General features: G+C 32.9%; 1 protein-coding gene across 1 annotated transcript in view; it reads right to left on the reverse strand.

The window, feature by feature from the left end:
* Window positions 1-2,870: 2,870 nt before the first annotated feature.
* Window positions 2,871-20,186, reverse strand: part of LOC124361774 (Golgi-specific brefeldin A-resistance guanine nucleotide exchange factor 1-like) — a 70,997-nt gene continuing 53,681 nt past the window's right edge. Inside the window, 6 exon segments of the mRNA XM_046815744.1 lie at window positions 2,871-6,407; window positions 7,667-7,721; window positions 8,796-9,029; window positions 11,429-11,513; window positions 13,534-13,600; window positions 19,383-19,563. Of these exon segments, the coding sequence (XP_046671700.1) occupies window positions 6,343-6,407; window positions 7,667-7,721; window positions 8,796-9,029; window positions 11,429-11,513; window positions 13,534-13,600; window positions 19,383-19,563 (687 nt within the window). The 3' untranslated portion in view covers window positions 2,871-6,342.

Here is a 20,186-nt window from a genome sequence, read left to right on the forward strand (position 1 = left end):
TTTTTTTTCAACTGTTTTAATAGCTTATTTAGTGTTCTATCTTTGGTTAATCTTGTAGTTTGACTTAAACTTATAATTTTCCGCTTTTTCTTTTTCCAAATCATAATTAATCCATTTGTCTTTATTAAAAATTTACCCTAGACTTGACCAGAGGAAAACTAACATCAAAATAGTACATAAAAAAATTTTATGAAAAACATTGTATTTAGTGTCTACTGTTGCATTGTAGACTTCCAACCAAGTTTCATTGCTCAACATATTTTTTAAAGATCTCAATGTTTTCTCTTGTATATTTCTACAAAACTGTGTTAAGGTCTTAAAAGATGTCTTTTTATTACTACATACATTAATTTTCAAAAGTTGGGCATCATGATCAGAGAGCTCAGTAATAACACCTTCAACCATAAGTGACTTTTTCGGTAAATTTGTTATAATATTATCATTGCACTTTCACAATCCAGGGTAACTCTAGTCGGAAAATTCACCAAGTACTGCATGTTATGTTGCTTTAAAATATTACTTAATCTATCATGACTTTTAGAACAATGCAATACATTTTGTTTATATCCCCAGCTAAAATTACATGCTCATAAGTTTCAGTTAAAAATAGTTAAAACAATATCAAGTTTATCCAAAAAGAGGCCATCATAAATTAAACCTGGAGTTCTATACAACCCCACTAATACAAAAGAAAAAATCAAAAGCTCGGCAGGAAACAATACAGCATTCAAACTCTTTATCTATACATAAGTTATTAATTCTAGGAATTACAACTCTCTTAACTTAGGTAAGAGTTGCTGCCCAAAATCTAAACTCCTCCACCACCACATGTTTGGCGACAATAGTTGGTTATAACAGAATAGTTATTAACTTTAGCAAATTTTATCTCATCAATTTTTAGTTTATGTTCACTCAACACTATTAGGTCTGGTTTCCAACTCTTCAAGAACTATTTCCAAAGATAATTTCCACGATAAAAAGTGTTGGATATTTTGATGTAGAATTTTTATTGTAAGATTTGCATTTCTTGAATCCACATTTTTTTTTAAATATTGTGGAGGAGCTATTTACAGTATGTTTTGATCTATTTGAAATATCTACTTTAATGGTGGAAACTGATTTAGGCTTGCTAAAAAAAAGGGAGTCATTGTGCTGTTGGTGTGGCGTATATAGTGTTGGTGTGGATATAGACTTATTGTACTTTTTTCCAAAGTATGTATTATTTGAGTAATAAACTAGAACAAATACAAGAACTCATACAAAAAAATTGACTTGCAAAAGCTAGTGGTTGCTCAGCAATTTTAGCACAAAACCGCATATATCGAGTTCTTTGGTTGTATCCACAAATTGTTTTGAAATAATCCAAATTAGCCAAAGATGCAGAATTTATAATCCAAAAATAAATTATGAAACACTGTGTAAAAATTTTTAACATGCACATATTATTCTAACATACACAAAAAAGTAGCAAATTGACAAAAAATGCAATGTTTTTGTTGTAGGTCAATATAATATATTGCTTTACATACAAACCCAAATACATTTTTATCATAGTAAACCCAAATAGATGTTCAGTTACAGGTAAATACAAATTTACAAATCTTAGCTGAAAAAGGAAAAACACAAAATATAAGAATGTTAAATTGTAAAAATATACACATTTCAGTAAAAATTGTGTTGTATTAATGTTGGTGTTTAGTGTGAATTTATTAATTTGTTCAAATAGTGTAGAATCTAAGCTTAGTATTGTACATAATACATGCTGTTAATATTAATATTCTTCCTGGACAAACAATACCCACAACTTTTTAATAATAGTTGTCACTTTTTATTATAAAATATAGTCACAATAAATATAACGCAAAAAAATACAAATCAGTAAGTAATTTTCATTGTTTACAGAAAAACAATATTTGTGCAACACACTACTTATCTGTTCAATCAGCATTTTCAGCCTGGGTAACACATAAATGTTGCATTTATTCTTCTAGAGCCAAGGCCAAAGGTAGCACACAAAACTCACAGACTGCTAAATCGAAAATCAATTCTTTCAGTTTCAAAATATATTAATTTTACTCTGAAAAAATATATCCAAACCGTTATTATTTGTCAAAAAAAGAACTAGTAGATTTGAGTTACTTGCTACTTATAGAGAAACACAAGTGCAATGTGCTAGGCAACCAATTTTATATAAATGTAAAGAAAACTTACAGACATATAACAAAAAAACTACATGTTTTGAAAGAGCTGCTCTTTTCAGTGACGTAAGTTTTATTCTTGCAAAACGGGAAAATATAGATAGTTTTTCACAGTTCTTGCAACTTTACGGCTGGCACTAACTATGCAACTACTTTATAATTTGCTGAATTCTAGTGATGAGGTTTATCGGAAATTTCAATACCTTTTTCGGGATAGTTCAGTTCATTGAAAATATTTAGCTATCACTTTTGTCAGGGTTTCTGATGGTTAAAAACGTCATAGAAACGGAGATGTCACAGTGACTCAAAATAAGTCACATGCTAGCAGGTGGGTTAAAGTGGTAAAATCGGTTTGGTTGTTGGGTTGGTATTATTTATTTTTGTCGAAGAATTATGGTCAGACATAAATTATATGCATTCAAGCTACGGAGATTTCCTTTAGAATGAACACTTTTCAAATATTTAAACAATAAATTAAAAAGGCATTGAATTTTTCTGGACAACCAAAACTCTAAAAAAAAATAAAAACCTTTTGAATACTATTAATTGAATTCTAAAAATAAAACCATACTGTATAATATATAATTTATACTATATAATAGTATACAACTGAACAGATTGTACTGTATTTATGAAAAAAAAATCATAAAGTAAAGGTAATAATAACAACTCTTATTCCTCCAATATGTCTTACTTTAATCAATACACTTTACATAAACATTAATAATCAACAAAAACAATACATACACATAATGAATATTATATTATGTATATTTTATACAATAAAATCTTTTATGAAACCAACTATTTTTTGTCAGTAATATATTACACACAATCACAATATTTGATTCATAAAAAACAGTTTAAAATAACAGTATGTACACAATTAAATGGAATGATTCAATATTTTTATGGATAACAAAAATAGAAACTGATTACAAATCAACGCCTACATTAAGTTATTTTCACAAAACATAAATCAATCAAAGTTTAAAATAGTGGCTTTAAATCCACATGTATATATTATACTAATAAAATATCTTGCATACGTCATTTAACATAAAGAACAGACATTTTACCAAAGAAAACACATCTTAATACTTCCTGGGAGATGTTATTACATTGTGCTTATTATTCACTTCAGCCTTAGGATCCCTTAGAAATGAAGTATTTTTCAAATAATTTTTCAGGCCAGCAGTTTTGGGCTGGTTCTTACTGAATTATAAACAGAAATAATTGAGAATCTAGCACATTAACATTACCGATTTGATATTTTCCAGTAATAGTATAACAATAAATATATTATTAAGTAATATACATGAAGATGTGTCAATATCACTAATTAGATAAATAAAAATTTATTAACAAAACAAAACTAAAATCTACTCAAGTACTTTCAGAAAAGCAAAATCACATATGGTAATATAAATGGCTGCTTTTCATCACAGACTTATAAGTATATTTCTGAGAATAAAATAAAATGTAATACAAAAATAATAAAAAAGAATATACTTTGAAAAAAACAAGAATTTATCGTACATTAAATAATTTGCATAATTAAAAAAGTGCACATAAAGCATAAATTGCTAGCTACAACATTGCAGTCGATAATCAATCAGGCATATCAACAACCCTACGTTTGAAATCCAAGATGAAAATTTATCAAGAAATTTGAAGTTAAAATTTGCCTTCTATGTAATAATAATGTCTTAGATGGACAAGGAGTGATATGTGGTAGATTTTCCCAAATGTAGCAACACATAAAATGTATGCGAATATCTCAAATCATTTTAGTTTTATAACTAAGAAGTTCAATGAATATTAGACTTGGTTCTATCCCAATTATGGAGAAATGCTCTTACAACTCACAATGGAGCACTATAGGAGTTAGATATTGATATTGGAGTTACAGATTGCTTATCGGAAAATCTGGAGTTGGAAAAGGGAATTCTCCACACGGCTGCTCTTATTGGATGAAACTCTTACAAAAATCAATATCCTTTAACATTTGTTTTTTCTTACATTGAATAATTTAAAGTCTAAGCACGAACAACAAAGAGGACAACAAAAAGTCATCAATCACGAAATAAAACTACAAAAATCTTGAAGAAACAAACAGTCAACTGTAAAAGGTAAGGAATAAAATAAATAATGTTAAATCTTCAAACATTATAAAATTATGCTACTGAACAAGAAACAAGTATCAAACTTAAAAAACAAATTCAAATTCTGGAAAGTAAAAAAGAATGATAACGGAAAACAACAAAATACTTAAGAGTGACATAGGAAAGCTTCAAATAAAAAAAATTATGTCTTGGCTAAAACTAGCTAAGGAATAATATTGAGTATTTTGAAATTTTGAAGAACAACCTCTTAAAAAATAGCTCCAATGTTTGAACACAAAAATTAAAACATAACATACCCAATGCAGAAATATGTATCATTAGCATCAATAAAAATAGAAATTTGCTACCTGATAATGAAACAACGTACAAGTGGATCTTTATGCTAAAAGCTTACGATCAGATTTGGAGATTAAATATAAGCCCTTCATGTTTATAGTTTCCTTGGATAAAAAAGTCGAGGATTTTTTTAAAAGAAATTTAATTGAGAGAATTTATAACACATTGTTATTTTTAGAACAATTAATTACCAACAAGCTAGTGTATGATTTGCCTAACACAGATCACAATGTTCTAGAGTCTCCTACATGTAAAATAAAAAACAACTCAAGAACTGGATTCCCACGGAACTGGGGGTTGGACTCAATGAATAAAGGCAGAGAGAGGGGAACTAAAAGAAGATGTCTTTTCGTAAATACAAAATTAAAAATAAATAATCATCATGAACTGTAATACAAAATGTAGACAAGATTGATAGCAAAATTTAAGAATGTTTCAAAATTTACTGAACCACTCCAATTAATTATCAATATAGTTGATCCACTTCGGATAACTGGACGAAAACTGTACATCCCAGGATCTAACCCTCACACAGTTTTGGGATGTTAGGTTGGGAAGAAAATGAAACAATGTTACAAACATCAAATTTAAATATGATATTCATGCAAGTAACAATAACTTTGGCTGGAAATTATACATAATTTTCTTATTTACAGCACAGAGAAAAAATTGATTCTACAATCCCTACCCATCCAGTCCACTCCTAAAAACTAATAAATTTCTTTGTTCTTTGATCTAGGCCATAATAAATATTTTATACTCTATGCAACAATCTGAAATAGATCAGACTACTTTCAACACTCACAATTTACATATAAATATTTAAAAATTTATTTTTTAAGAATTAAGTAAAATCAATTTTATTTTATTCAGCACATTTTATTTTCGATAGTGATATTTTCAATGCACTGCAGTTGGTGTGCAAGGCCCAAGCTAGAACAGAAAGGGTACAGAAGTAGATAGAGTTGTCGCTGTCTACTCATGATCATATAGAGTGGAGAATTACATAAAATATGATAGTACACAGCAATATCTATTAAAACAAGGATAATTGGTGGTTTATTTAGTATTCTCAATCTATTAACTTGTCTGTTTTATAAAATGAAATGAGCAGCTAGGGATTTGACAGTATGGGAGGTCTATAGGGAGAGTATATAGCAGCTCCGCTCTACCAACTTCTGTACTCTAGTGAATATTTACAAGGGTAGAGTTGCTCAACTCTCCAAGTACTCAACTACCCTCTTACACAGGCCTTCCACAACAACAAATGTATATTTTAAAATCTTTAAACTCAGAAACTCCTCGTAAAAAACTGATTAAAACAAAATATGATCATGATCAGGCCTACACATTTGATTGTACGTAGTAAAGGTGAAGGATATCAGGTACTTGATAACATCGTAAATGAACTACGGAAATCATTCAAATAAAACAAGGTTAAGTAACTGTATTGTAATTGACTCTCAGTACAAACGTTTATATTCTTAGTGTGTAACAAAATTGGTTCTGTACTTATAACAAATAATGAACGGTTCTTTAAAAAGCACTGACTAGATATGAATTTTAGGCATTAATCACAACTTCTTAAGTTTATTTTTAACACAACATGCGGGAGAGTTCACCTCTTATACAAGTATTCTATATCTATATGTGAACTTATCCAAGAATAGACTAAAGTTCAGTTAGGAGTCCGGGGGCGCGATGATGGGCAGGGATATCATGGTGTTCTCCAGTAGCAGTCCTCCACCTAGGCATCAAGTCATGAACATTCACACAGGCACCAGTTTTTGAGTGGTGGTAAGAAATTTTGTTTAAATAAATCACATGTTTTTGACTTCACAAAATAAATTACCTGAGCCATTTACAAACAATGTGCATTACTTAAGAGTTTTATACTTTTTTCAACGAAACACAGGTTATTTATATTTTAATTATAGACAAAACTATTTAGCTACTCTAAGCTGAATCGCAATGGTTCCTAAAGCACAGACTACTAAACAACTTTGGCAATAATGCTTCTGACCCAGTTTGAAATAACTTTTTCCTAACGATGTTTCAGTATTTTGATCATTTCAATTCTTAAAAAAAACATGTTTTTGATTGTCCCTTCCAACTACATTTCCTTAACACTTTCATTTCTAAACTATTTCATGTAATAGACCAACAGACTGATAACTTCTGCTATGCTGTCTAAAGTCAATAACAAAAAGTGTTTATTCATCTCATCAAAAGTTATACACAAATAGAGTCAGTTCATTTACAAATCATTGTAAAAGACTTTAATGGTAATTTTAATGAGTAATTTTTTTGTAAAATTACAAGTTCCATGTATTAAAATTAAAAGCTTGCTTCCTTTTTTATTATAAAAAATTGTCTTTACTTTTTTCTCCAATAAATAACAGAAAAAATTTTGTGATTGTAAAAAAACTAAAATGTTGGTTTTAAGTGGCTACTCTCCCTCTACTTGAGTTAAAGAGTGTTTTTTACGAAAACATCCTGTACAATCCATTAGAAAAATTGCAAGCAATGACACAGTTAGTCACATCACTTTTTTATAAGAGAAATCACTCTGGCAACTTTCAACAAATCAGGCAATACTCCAGAAATTAAAGAAGAATTTATTTATTGTGAGTAAGAAGTTATAAATGAAATTAATATATTTTAACAATGTCAATTGATATATCATTTTTCCCCACAAAAACTTAGTTTCAAATGACAAAATAACTTTTTAACCTGTCTTCAATAAATAAATAAATCAAACTCAACCCTATTTCATCACTGTTTTTTTTTATTTATCCAGCTTAAAATTATTGCAGAAATTGTCCTGAATTTCTTAACAGATTTGAATCAACTTCAACACATTTGTGCTTGCTGTATTTTTTTTAGAACAGCTAATTCGTATGATTTAGCTAGTGCTCTGTACTGTCAAGACGTAGTAAGAAATTGGACTTATATGGGTAATGGTAATCATTTCAATATATCTCTATAAATAGATGACATACAGACCTGTTGGGAGAGGAGTGGGAGAAGATGAGTTCGGAGCGTTACATTGTGTTGAAGTCTGTAAAAAATATTATTCAATCAATATGTTAAGTTAGTAATTTCTTTTAACAAACCATAAATAACTACACAATGTACTGTTATACATATTAAAAAATCCATAAAAACAATTACTTCATATTAAAAATCCCTTAATACACACAAAAAAGGTTCAAATTTGAAATGGGCTTTATTGTAGAAATAGACATTTTAGTTATTTATGTAGGCCATCTATGTTCAAAAATAATGATCTTGAAACTGTACATTATACAGGAGAAAGTTTTATTAAATTTATTGACTTTTATAGATAAAAATTGCCTACAGGTAAAAAATATACAGTATATTACAATTCACCGAGTGTAAAGTAGTGAAAGGTACTGCTTCTTTACACTTGACTTTATAAAATGTTTTATTAAATTTATTAACAAAAACATAACTATTTTCAGATATTGTACGATGAATAATGTATCCTATATTTGTTTGATTTATCTGTTTACATTTTAAATAATGATGACTTAATAAACCACACACAAACACATAATTACAACACAAGAAACAGAAATAACATTTTAATTGACTCTGGTCGACTTGAGTAAATCTTTGAATAGTCATGTTGTAGTTACTTAAAAGTACATAACAAATTTAAACATCTGATTGAAAAATACTTTCTTAAAATGTATAAAAATAAACTTTATGAATGGCTGCTACGAACCCTTTCTATAATATTGATGAGTTTTTTCTATTGATTGTTTCAAGATAAACTCATGATATACTCAGTGTTATACTCAACTGGACAATTAATGTCTTATATTATTATATACATAACATTTGTGTATTATACTTATTCAGCATTATTTAGAGACTATGTTATATTTCAGTCTGTAGCTGAATTAGACTTTGTCAATGCATGTGACATGTTTTACGACAAATAAACAAATTTATTATTATTATCACTTCTTGGCTGAATAATAAATAAATCAATGCCAGCTTACTTGGAAAAGCGAGACTTTGTTTGGTATGTAATTCAGTAAACCATGAAGAATATACTTAAATATCGAGTACTCTGATTGCTGCAAGTGACAAGTCGGTAACTCACGATATCTTGATAGAAGAACTGAGCAGATGATGTCAGACTCGGCTCTGAGGTGATGGAAGCAAACCCGTCGTAGACAGGAAGACTGGTGGCCTCCTTAGTGTCCTCGGGTGGAGGGGCAGGGGGCACAGGGTACAGAGGGGTGGGGTGGGGAAGTACCAAGGCGGGGGCAGTCTCCAGCAGTGGTGGAGGGGATGGATGAGGAGGGTTGGGCGGACCAATCGGTGTTGATATCAGCTGCAAAATAATGCACAACACATTATTAAAAATGTAAACAATAATTACATTATACCACATTAATTACAGTTCAAACATATTTACATTATTTCTTGTTAATTCTTTGTTGTTTGCACTCAAAAGACCCATAAAAAGCTCAAACAAGTTAAAGCTTGGTACAAAAAATAATCTTATACGAGGTGTGTCCAAAAAGTGTCTGACCTTGACGTCTGGCATGAACTGACGTTACTCGACGGCAACAGCAATCTGATCCCCTTCAAAGTACTCCCCTCCACAAGCCACTACCTTATTCCAACGCTCCTCCCACTTCCGGAAACACTCCTTAAATTCATTTTGCGGAATGGCTAACAGGTCCTTCGTCGCATTTTGTTTTATTTGTTCTACATCGTCAAATCTTTTTCCTTTCAAAGGAATTTTTAATTTCGGAAATAGCCAGGAGTCACAAGGAGCTATGTCAGGACTGTAGGGAGGCTGTCGTAGTTGGTTGATGTTGTGTTTGACCAAAAAACGCTGAATAAGATTTGAGGAATGAGCTGGCGCGTTGTTGTGGTGCAGGATCCAGTCACGGCTTGTCCACAGTTCAGGTCGTTTCCATCGCACTGCATTTCGTAGCCGCCTTAGGACCTCAAGATAATACTCCTTATTCACTGTCTGGCCTCTTGGAGCATATTCGTGATGAACAACGCCGTTGTGGTAAAAAAAACTGTCAGCATTGTCTTGACATTGATTCGACTTTGTCTTGCTTTTTTGGCCGTTGCTCTTCGCGAGTTTTCCACTGTGAAGATTGAGCCTTTGTTTCAGGGTTGCAGCCATAAACCCAAGACTCATCACCAGTAATAACTTTTTTAAATAGCCCTGGGTCATTTTTTATCAAATCCAGATTGACCTGTGTAGTTTCAAGTCGACAGTTCTTTTGGTCTTCTGTCAGCAGCCGAGGAACAAATTTTGCCAAAACACAGTTCATTTTTAAATCTTTGTGTAAAATGTTACAAACAGATGATTTTGGTATTCCTAAATCTTCTTCCAGCTCTCGGACAGTCAATTGACGGTTTTCATTAATTGCTGCACGAACACGTTCAACATTTTCAGCGTTTCTGGCCGTTGAAGGCCTGCCAGATTGGTCATCACTCTCCACTGATATGCGGCCATTTTAAAACCGCCTAAACCACTCTTTTATTTGTGTATCGCCCATAGATACGTCACCATAAACTTTCCGTATCATAGTAATTGTCTCTGATGCTGAATGGCCAAGTTTTTGGCAAAATTTAATGCAAATGCGCCGCTCAACATGTTCAATCATATTGAAATGTGACGCACACACACGGCAGTACTGTACGGAACAGAGCGCTGTGACTCACTGAATGACCGGATTGTATTCAATGCCTAATATGGGAAGGAGTAGGCTCGCCCCTCCCCTCCAATAACCGGTTCGAGCCGGTCGGTTATGCCGCGGCCGCCTACTGGTCGGCGGTCGGATACTTTTTGGACAGACCTCGTAAAGTTCAATATGGCGGGTGCTCAAAACTGAAATATACAAAGTTCCGTTATTTATGGAGCCAGAGAAAAAAATCAAAAGTGCTCTGGAATGCTTTAAACATTTCCTGAATGTTTGAAAAACAATTCTTTGTATCTCGAACCGTTTTTGAGATATCGATTAAAAATAGATCCTACAAGAATTTTTCACTTACCAGGAACTATCAATCAAAGAGCTGAAACAAGTTAAAACTTAGTACAAAGATTGATGTTATAAATATTTTGCCTAATTTATTTACCAGAGTTATAAGCCATTTCATGTCTATATGGCGGCTTTTAAACCTTTATAACTCTGTTATTTTTGGATCTAGAGAAAAAATAGTATTCTAAAATGATTGTAACATTTTTTACACTTTTTCTAGTGACAATTATATTTTATCTCTATTGGTTTTCAAGGTATAAATTACATGTAAATCCCATTAGAAATAAATTATTAACATTTCAGTTGTAACAAAATTTTCAAACATCTTCTGACTTAGCCAGGAAGACTACCACATATTTATAATAGATTTGACATGTTTTTCTGAAAATGAATAAAACTGCCTAGCAATAGAAATAAAGAGTGTGGCCCCCTTGTAATTTGGGGCCAGTAGCCTAAGTACTAAAAACACCATTATAATTTAATGGGTAAAAAAATATTTGAAAAGTTAAAAATAAATTATATTATACTCTTTACAAATGTAAAAAATCTCTTAACAATTTTTTTTTACTTTATATATAATTAATTTATATATTATATAATTATATGAACTAAGGTTTCAAGTAAAAGTTGAAAATGAAAGAAACAATATTATTAACTGTAAACGTTCTAGTATTTTTAACGACTAACACACTTTGAAAAATTCCAATGCAGTAATAACAATTACCTGTCCCATATGTGAAGAAAATATGGTTGTTGAAACTGCTTGCCGACTTTGAATCAACTGGGGTTGTACACTCACAGGTTCAGTTCTGGAAGAAATAGCATTTTTTTATTTATTGTATTAGATTAATCATTATATTACATATACTATTTAAAAATATATTTTAACACTTGTAAATTTTTAATATTGAACAGTACATTTAAGATTATTACTGTTTATAAATACTGTCTTTTATGTAAAATTATTACTTCTAAGATGTCATAATTACGTCTTATGATGTTTGTGACTATTACTAAAGATTTATCTTCTAAACACATTCTTTAATAATACGCTAAAGAATTAATGCACTAAATCCAGTTTTCTCCAAAACATAGTGAGATCTGTACATTTTTGATAATCCTATGGTACGAGTTCCTGTAAAAATTGACAGAGTTTACAAAAAAATGGCGCACATATCAGACATAGGATTGAAAACTAAAACTTAAAATTTTATTTCATAGTTAATGAACAGAATCAGAATCATTTTATTGTCGTCCAACAATTACAAAATTGAATTGACAAAGTCAAATATGATATTAAAAATATCACTAAGTAGGCCTACAGAGCCTAAAATAAATACAATCTATATCTATGTTAAAAGTTTAAAATTGTAAGTCACTAAAATTAGCATTAAAAATCTCATCTACAGAATAAAACGTTTTTCACTTGAGCCACTCTGCAACAACATTCTTAAACCTACCAACAGAAATTGATCTAGCACTTAAAGGTAACTTATTGAATAGCCTAGCTCCGGTTATTGCATAGTTCTGTTGAGTTGATATATATATTCCAACAAGATTCCATTAGGATTCAGAGAATGAAAAATCACTTAATTTACATCTCAACTATATCAGTAGTTTTATTTAATTACTAAAAACTTCTATGCAAGACTTTGCACAACTTATTTTAGATGTTACTAAAATATTGTTACATTCATACAATAGAGAGAAAACAAGCATTTCTGATTGATAAGGCACCTTTAAATTTACTACGATTTGATATAGAATGAATTCTATTTTCAGGCATCATCTCAACATGAAATGAGTTTGAATTACAATTTTGTGACCAGTCAGTGTAGAAAACATATATGTTATTATTCAAAACTGTATTAGCAAGTCTTTTTTTATTCTGACAAGATTTTGTGCGCCTTATTCCATTGCATTTCTTCTCATATTCTGCTTAAGGCGAAAAAGACAAATATGAGTAAAGTCAAATGGATTAAGTGGACACAAATTATTTGATGAACTAAATAATAGATTCATTCATCCAAGCCTTGTACTATTCTCAGATTCAAACCTTAAACCACCGGATTACCCCAAACATCAGAATGGTAAATGACTTGCAATGACTGGAAGAGTCTAGGAATAATCCTTTTGTCTGTGGTAAACATTATAAGCATGGAACCCACTACAACGATAATTGCTTATCACACTAAAATATTTATAATTCATTGTACTAGTATTATAATAAGTATTAGCCTATTTTATAATGACTGAATTTTAGTTTATATCCAGTCGTTAATCGATCCAAATTTAAATCCAAATTCAAATTCAAATATCTTTATTACATGAACATTAAGTACAGTAATTTTGTCAAGTTTTACAATAGAATATAAAGTAAGATATACATATACATATAGAGAGAGAGTTTATACAGCTTCTTTGAACTCTTCTATGTTGTAGATTGTCTTCTTAAGAAGGAAATTTTTAAGTGGTTCCTTTAGTGCATTTCCAGTTAGACTTTGTAAGTTCTCCGGTAGTAGATTTCTAAATTTTCTTCCTGCATAGGATGGTTTTTTCTCAAAAAGTGCTGTTCTATGCTGAGGCAGTATATATCTAGAGGCGTGGCGGGTAGGGTAGTTGTGGACATCTCCAAGGGTTTGCAGATTGAGTCGGGAAACATGTATGATAGATTCATAAATATAAAGAGCTGGTACAGTGAGTATCCCCAGAGTTTGGAATGCTTCTCTGCAGCTTTGTTGAGGCTCAAGATTGGCAAGATCCAATGATCATGTGTTCCTAGAGTTATGACCTCATTATTATTAATTTTAGTTAACACATTAGACCTACCCAGGCTGGGGAGCTGACACAGTTGTTGGAGACTCAACAGCTGCAGTTGGCTTGTTGGCTGCATCTGCTGGAAAACATATCCTTCTTGAGTAAAATAATAGAAATTTGTAACAACATACAGTTTATGCTCAGTAAAAATAATACTTTAAATGAGGAGCTCAAGGTTCTGGCTTTTCTTACTATCACGGTCACTCACATTCATCTATGGACAATGGGTTCTTCTATCACAGACCTGTGAAAAGGGGAAATACAGCTAAAAATTCTTGAAATTAACCTTTTGCATCATTTGTCAAAACATGTTGACATAGCAAAAGTCTCATTCCAATCCACTTCCATATCTGATCTGACACAGATTACTTATTTGCCTCTTGTACTATTATTGGTCAATGTCATAATACAAGTTGTGTTCAGAAAGTAAGTACAGTAGAACCCCTCATATCCGACCCTCATGGGACCGGGCCGTGGTCGGAACGGCCAAAAGGTCGGATAAGCCGAGGAATAATAAAACACGTTTTTCGGGTAAAAAAAGCCGTATATTGCACTAAACTATTAGTACAGAACTGTACAAAATACCCACTCAATACACATAGTGCTGCTTAATTGTAATTATGAACTGTATCCAATGCAAAATTATTTAATACAAAATTATTTTTCAGTACATTTTAATAAAAAATAACAGTTTTTTGTATAAAATGGAAAAGTTTCATTTTTATATTACAGTAACAACGAAAAATATTATAAATACAGTACTGTACTGTTTAATCAAAAAGGCAAACAATTACATACGGTGTGTACAGTACAATTGAAGAAGTCCTTAATACTCTTTTGCTTCAATTTACCCAATCTTGATTTAGCTGAAAAATCACGCCATTTCTTTGCCCACAACACGTCCATAGGTGTAGCTCTCGGGTTCTGCTCCAAATATTTCAACACTACGTCAAATGCGTCTTTAGCCTCTGAATGCGTCACTCCAGTATCACGATCAACTTCTTCTTCTTCAGCGTCGCTGTCTTCATTATTTGCGCTTTGAACTGCAGCAACTATTTCGTCATCATTGAGTTCTTCATTTGTAGACTCAGCCATGTCAGCTTCGGTCAGCCATTCCTCCACATCTGTCAGCTGCAGCTGGACACCGTGTTGCAGTTCCTGCAGGTCTTGAAGAGTTTCTGCGACGTCGTTTTCTTCAGCTTCAAGGTCAACTTCCATTGATGATGTGGGCTCATCATCGTCCTTATCAGCACTATCGCTTTGTTTTAACGATGGCCAAATTTTCTTCCACGATTTTTGAAGAGTTGTCTCTTTGATTTCATCCCATGCAGAAGCGGCGGTATAGATGGCGTGTTTTATCCATCATGTTTTATACATCTTCATGGCCTCCAATAGTGAGCAGCCTCCTTCTGTTTTGTCCAAAAGAGACCCAACATATTTTTTCCGGTACCGTCTTTTTACCCACTCGATTACGCCTTGGTCCATTGGCTGGATTAATGGGGTGACATGTGGAGGTAAAAACATCGCTTTTATGTTGCCTTTCTTCAATTCATGCTCTGCGGGATGGCTTGGTGCATTATCCAGCAACAACACAGCTCGAAGTGGCAGGTTTTTTGATTTTAAGTGTTTTTTAACAGCGGGCACGAATTCAAGAAAAAACCATTCTTTAAAAAGAGCACAATCCATCCAGGCAGAGGATTGATTACGGTAATACACGGGGAGTGTTGACATATTGAGATTTTTTAAAAGCTCTCGGCTTCTTAGATTTGCCGATAACAAACAACGGCAGTTTGTGACTGCCACTGGCGTTGCTACACGTAGCAATTGTTAGTCTATCCTTAGCTAGCTTTGTACCCAAAACAGGCTCATTTTTAGAAGCAAGAGTAGATTTTGGCAACATTTTATAGTTCAGTCCGGTCTCGTCTACGTTATATACTTGTTCGGCTACAAGATTACTATCCGACACCAACTTTTTGAAACTTTTCTACAAAATCTTTTGCGACATCGTCATCAGCAGACAACTTTTCACCCGCAATAACAACATGTCTAATGCCGTGGCGAAGCTTCCAGCGGTGAAACCAACCTTCGCTTGCCTGGAAAGTCTCAACATCTCCTCCCAATTTTTCAAACAGCTTTACGGCTTTTTCTTTTACAAGAGGCCCCGACAAAGGAGTCCCTTTTCGCCGTTCTTGGCAAAACCAAACCCAAAGAGCTTCGTCAACGAGTTCTAACTTAGGTTTTTTTTTTTAACATTTTCCGATTTTTAAGAGCATCTTCCGTTTCAACGGTCATAGAATAGGTTTCGATGTCTTTACGGTTTTTTCTCCAGTCTTTAACTGTTGTCACGCCGACCCCTAGCTCTGCGGCTAATTTTACTAGTGACTCACCACGGTCCAATTGTTGGAGCACTTCAAGTTTTTGTTTAAGGGTAACGCACACACGCCTACGTTTTTGAGTAGCCATAGCTAACGTTCACTAATCGCACAACACAGTTTTTTACACAATCACAAACCAAAGATTGTACAACAATCACGAAAACAAAACAGTCAAGTAGAGCAACGTTTACGTCGACAATCAGAACGCAACTGGCTGTTTAACAGAGAAACAATGCACAGCGCTGAGTCATGTTTCACGTTGAGACTTGTCGACTATAGGCAGCATTTGTTTGGTCGGGCACATGGTCGGATATCCCGAGGAGTCGGATATCCCGAGGTCGGATATGAGGGGTTCTACTGTACTGTTTAGAAAAAAAAAGAAGTAAAACAATTTTTATACATAGTTTCCTCTGATGTTCAAACACTTGTCGTAGCAGGTGATCAATTTGTCTATACCCTCTTTGTAGAAGGTAAACATCTCGAAATTGTTGATAAATTTTAGCCAGTTTCACATTCCTTGCGTAAAAAATCTTATTAGAGAACGAATCTTACAATCATCAGGAACACTAACTGTCTTAAACACAGACAGTTACTATCATTGTCTGTTACTACCTACTATCATTGACAAAAGGTTACTTAGTAAGGTGAATAAAAAAAACAGTTTCCCCATTACACAATTTACAGGTGATAAAACCATGAACTCGGACTCTGACGTGAAACTGCAGTGTCGACAGGTGGCTGAAGAATTTAATAATTATTTTGCACAAGTAGGTTACAATTTAGCTCGGGCTATTGACTCGAGCGGTCCACCTATCGTTGATGACAATGACTATACGGTTAACACAGAATTCTCAATTCACACTATCACTGAGACAGAACTTCACCGGTACGTTACTAGCATGCGTGGTGGCTCAGCTCCGGGGTATGATTGTATATCCGCGTCCCTCTTGATTGAAAATTATCATTTCCTCTGCATTCCGCTTCTTCACATAGTTAATTTAAGTATACGTACAGGCAAATTTCCAGACGTTTTCAAGATCGCCAAAGTCATTCCATTATTTAAAGCGGATGACGTTACCCTGATGTCAAACTACAGACCGATTAGCCTGTTAAGTGTATTTTCCAAAGTCTTGGAGAAGGTAGTTAAAGACCAATTAGTCACTTATTTAGAAGAGAATGATATATTAAGTGACTGTCAATTTGGGTTTAGAAAATCTAAAAATATCGCAGATGCTTTTTTTAATATCTCTAAGAGTCTGAACGAAGCAATAACATCTAACAAAAAATATTTATTGGCATTCCTCGATTTAGCCAAAGCATTTGATTCAGTTGATAGATACAAATTACTCCAAAAATTAAAATTAGTTGGAATAAAAAATAATTCATTTAATTGGTTTGATAGTTATCTCGAAAATCGTAGGCAAATAACCACAATTAACGGAATCAATAGTAATCTGGCATCTGTAAATTATGGAGTAATCCAGGGTAGCACTTTAGGACCTATTCTGTTTTTAATCTATATAAATAATATTTCTAAAATTAGAATTTCTGGTAAGCTTTCACTTTTTGCAGACGATACTGCTCTATTTTTTGAGGGGTCCAATTGGGAAGAAGTTTTCCAAAAAGCGCATAGTGACCTTTATCTAATAAAAAAATGGTTTGATCAAAATTTGCTTTCCTTAAATATATCTAAGTCTAAATTTATGCCTATTGCCCTGAGAGACAGCAGTGACATTCTTATTAATTTAATTAAACTACACACATGTGGTAATCCCACAAGTCTGGTTTGTCATTGCGGATCTTTAGAAAGGGTTGATAATTATAAATATTTAGGGGTTATATTGGACAAAAGAATGAATTCATCTGCACATGTTCACTATGTTAATGGTAGACTTAGAAAACTCATTTATGCTTTTCGTCAACTGCATGACTTTTTAACTTTAGAAGAAATAAGAGTAGCTTATTTCACATATGTTCAATCTTTTTTAGAGGGGGGGATCATAATGTGGGGTGCTAGTTATAGAAGTATTTTAATTCCACTGTTTGTAACTCAGAAAGCAATACTTAAAGCAGCACTGGGAAAAAAATAGGCATTACGCATCGGAGGCGCTGTTCACCGAAATGGATGTTTTGGATATAAGACAGCTGTTTGTTAGAGTAGTTGTTGTATATATTTTCAAAAATTACAGAAGTATATTCGAATTTCCGACTCACCATTACGCAACAAGAAATTTTACATCCTCCATATTTACACCCAGGCTAAATAGAACTTTTTCAAAAACAAATACATTTTATGTTTCTCACATTATTTATAGAAATTTACCAGAATTTCTCAAGGATGTGTTTTTATATAAATGATCAACTTATAAAATAAAAGTAAAAAACTGGTTAAAAAGTGTGGGTCGTGATTATATGGTAAGGATTATAAAATCTGATTACAGAATTTAATGTCCAAAATTGGATTACAGGATGAGAGCGTGCTTTTATATTTGTGATCGCATGGTGATAGTTGTGCGTGCGTGCGTGCGTGCGTGCGTACGTGCGTGCGTGCGTGAGTGCGTGCGTGTGTGTGTGTGTGTGTGTGGGTGTTGTGTGGGTTCGTGCGTGTGGGTGTTGTGTGGGTTCGTGCGTGTGAGTGTGAGCGTGTGGTGTTGGTGGCCAACGTGGTAGGTAGAGGTGCGGGGTAAGATTAGTTTGGGGTAGGCTAATTGAAAGGAGGGGCAGAGGCCTCAAGCATTGTCCTGACTGAGGAGTCCGTTTGTCTATCGGTTTTTTATTTCTTATCAACTAATATTTCGTAGTTTATCCTTATTTTAATTACTTACATTCACTGATAAGTATGTTTGCTATTGCGTCTCTTCTGTAACCTCATATTGCTTTTTCTTCTTTACCACTATGAGCATTATCAGTATTTATAATTATTAAATGAATTATTTTTCTATATATATATATATTTTTTTTTACTAAACAACATTATTTTAACATCTTATTTCCCTACGAAAATGATTTTTTAATTAATGGGACTCATTCTCTCACGCACTGGTGCTATGCACCTATGTGAGGAAACATTTCCACAATCATTAGAGCAGTCTATACAATACTATATATATAATTATTTAATTTGTTTGCAGTTTTATGTTTTGGTGGTAATTACTGAAGTAATTTTATATTATAAATGTAAAATTGTGCTCCTATGATTTCTAAATTTTTTTTACCATAATGGAAATAAAGATGTTTTTTGATTGATTGATTGAATATTTTAAACGTTCGGAGAAAACTGAAAACACAATGTACAACAACTAAAATGGCATGAGTCGATAGCCAGTGAATTAGTTAAAAGAATAACAATACAAACTAGGTCATATAAAGCAATAGTGACAAATTTTTAACTAAGTGTAAATCAGGATTATAATTTGCTTTAAATCTTACTAAATATTAAAACCACATAGCTACACTAAACATAGCCACACGTGACATATAACACACCTGGTGGCAGCGGCGGGGGGTGGGACTTGAACAGTTCCCGCTGTAAGTGAGGCAAGAAAGCGCTGATACGGTCCCATGTGAGGGCCCAGAGGGGGGATCGGCCACAGTCTGCCGTAGAGAACACCCCGGCAGAGTCCATCACCAGCAACATGTTCTTCAGCGATTCTGGGATCGCTTCATACTGGAATACAAACAATCCTTAACATATCAGTTCTTCTTCTTCTTCTTCTAAGATTGAAATACAACCTATTGTCATGCACTGAAACCTTGAGGACCCTTGGCGCACCTCAAAAGTGTACTGTGAGGCAAGAACGTAGCCAGGAAAAAATTTGATAATATTTTTCCATAGAGGACAGAAAGTAAGGCAAGTGCTGTCAACTGCTCATTCCTCATTTTGTTCCTTAAAATGTTCCTAACCCATTTCCTTCTTGAGAACGATCTTTCAACAGTACATGTCAGTAATACTGAATTATTTAAATAATAATTATTGTTTGCTAAAAAAGTAATTGAAAAAATTGAAAATTTGGTGGGTCCAGACCCCTTGGATCCCCTTAATGGCTACATTCATGCTGTGAGGCCTAATCAAAAAACAACAGATCAGGTCCTCAGGCCTTTTGTTTATAAATGTATTTATTGTGCGATTTTCTCGTTGCCATCATGGTTAACTATAAGACCAATGAAAATATAAAAGGTAACGCTCAGCCCCATCGCATGGATTGATATAAACCATCACTGAATTCAGTGCTGCTTATATAGAAATGAAGATTCATGCAAAATTTCAAGTCTTTAGGTCAGTTTGTTTTC

This window comes from Homalodisca vitripennis, chromosome 5 (genome assembly GCF_021130785.1).
Source record: "Homalodisca vitripennis isolate AUS2020 chromosome 5, UT_GWSS_2.1, whole genome shotgun sequence".
NCBI classification, from domain to species: domain Eukaryota; kingdom Metazoa; phylum Arthropoda; class Insecta; order Hemiptera; family Cicadellidae; genus Homalodisca; species Homalodisca vitripennis.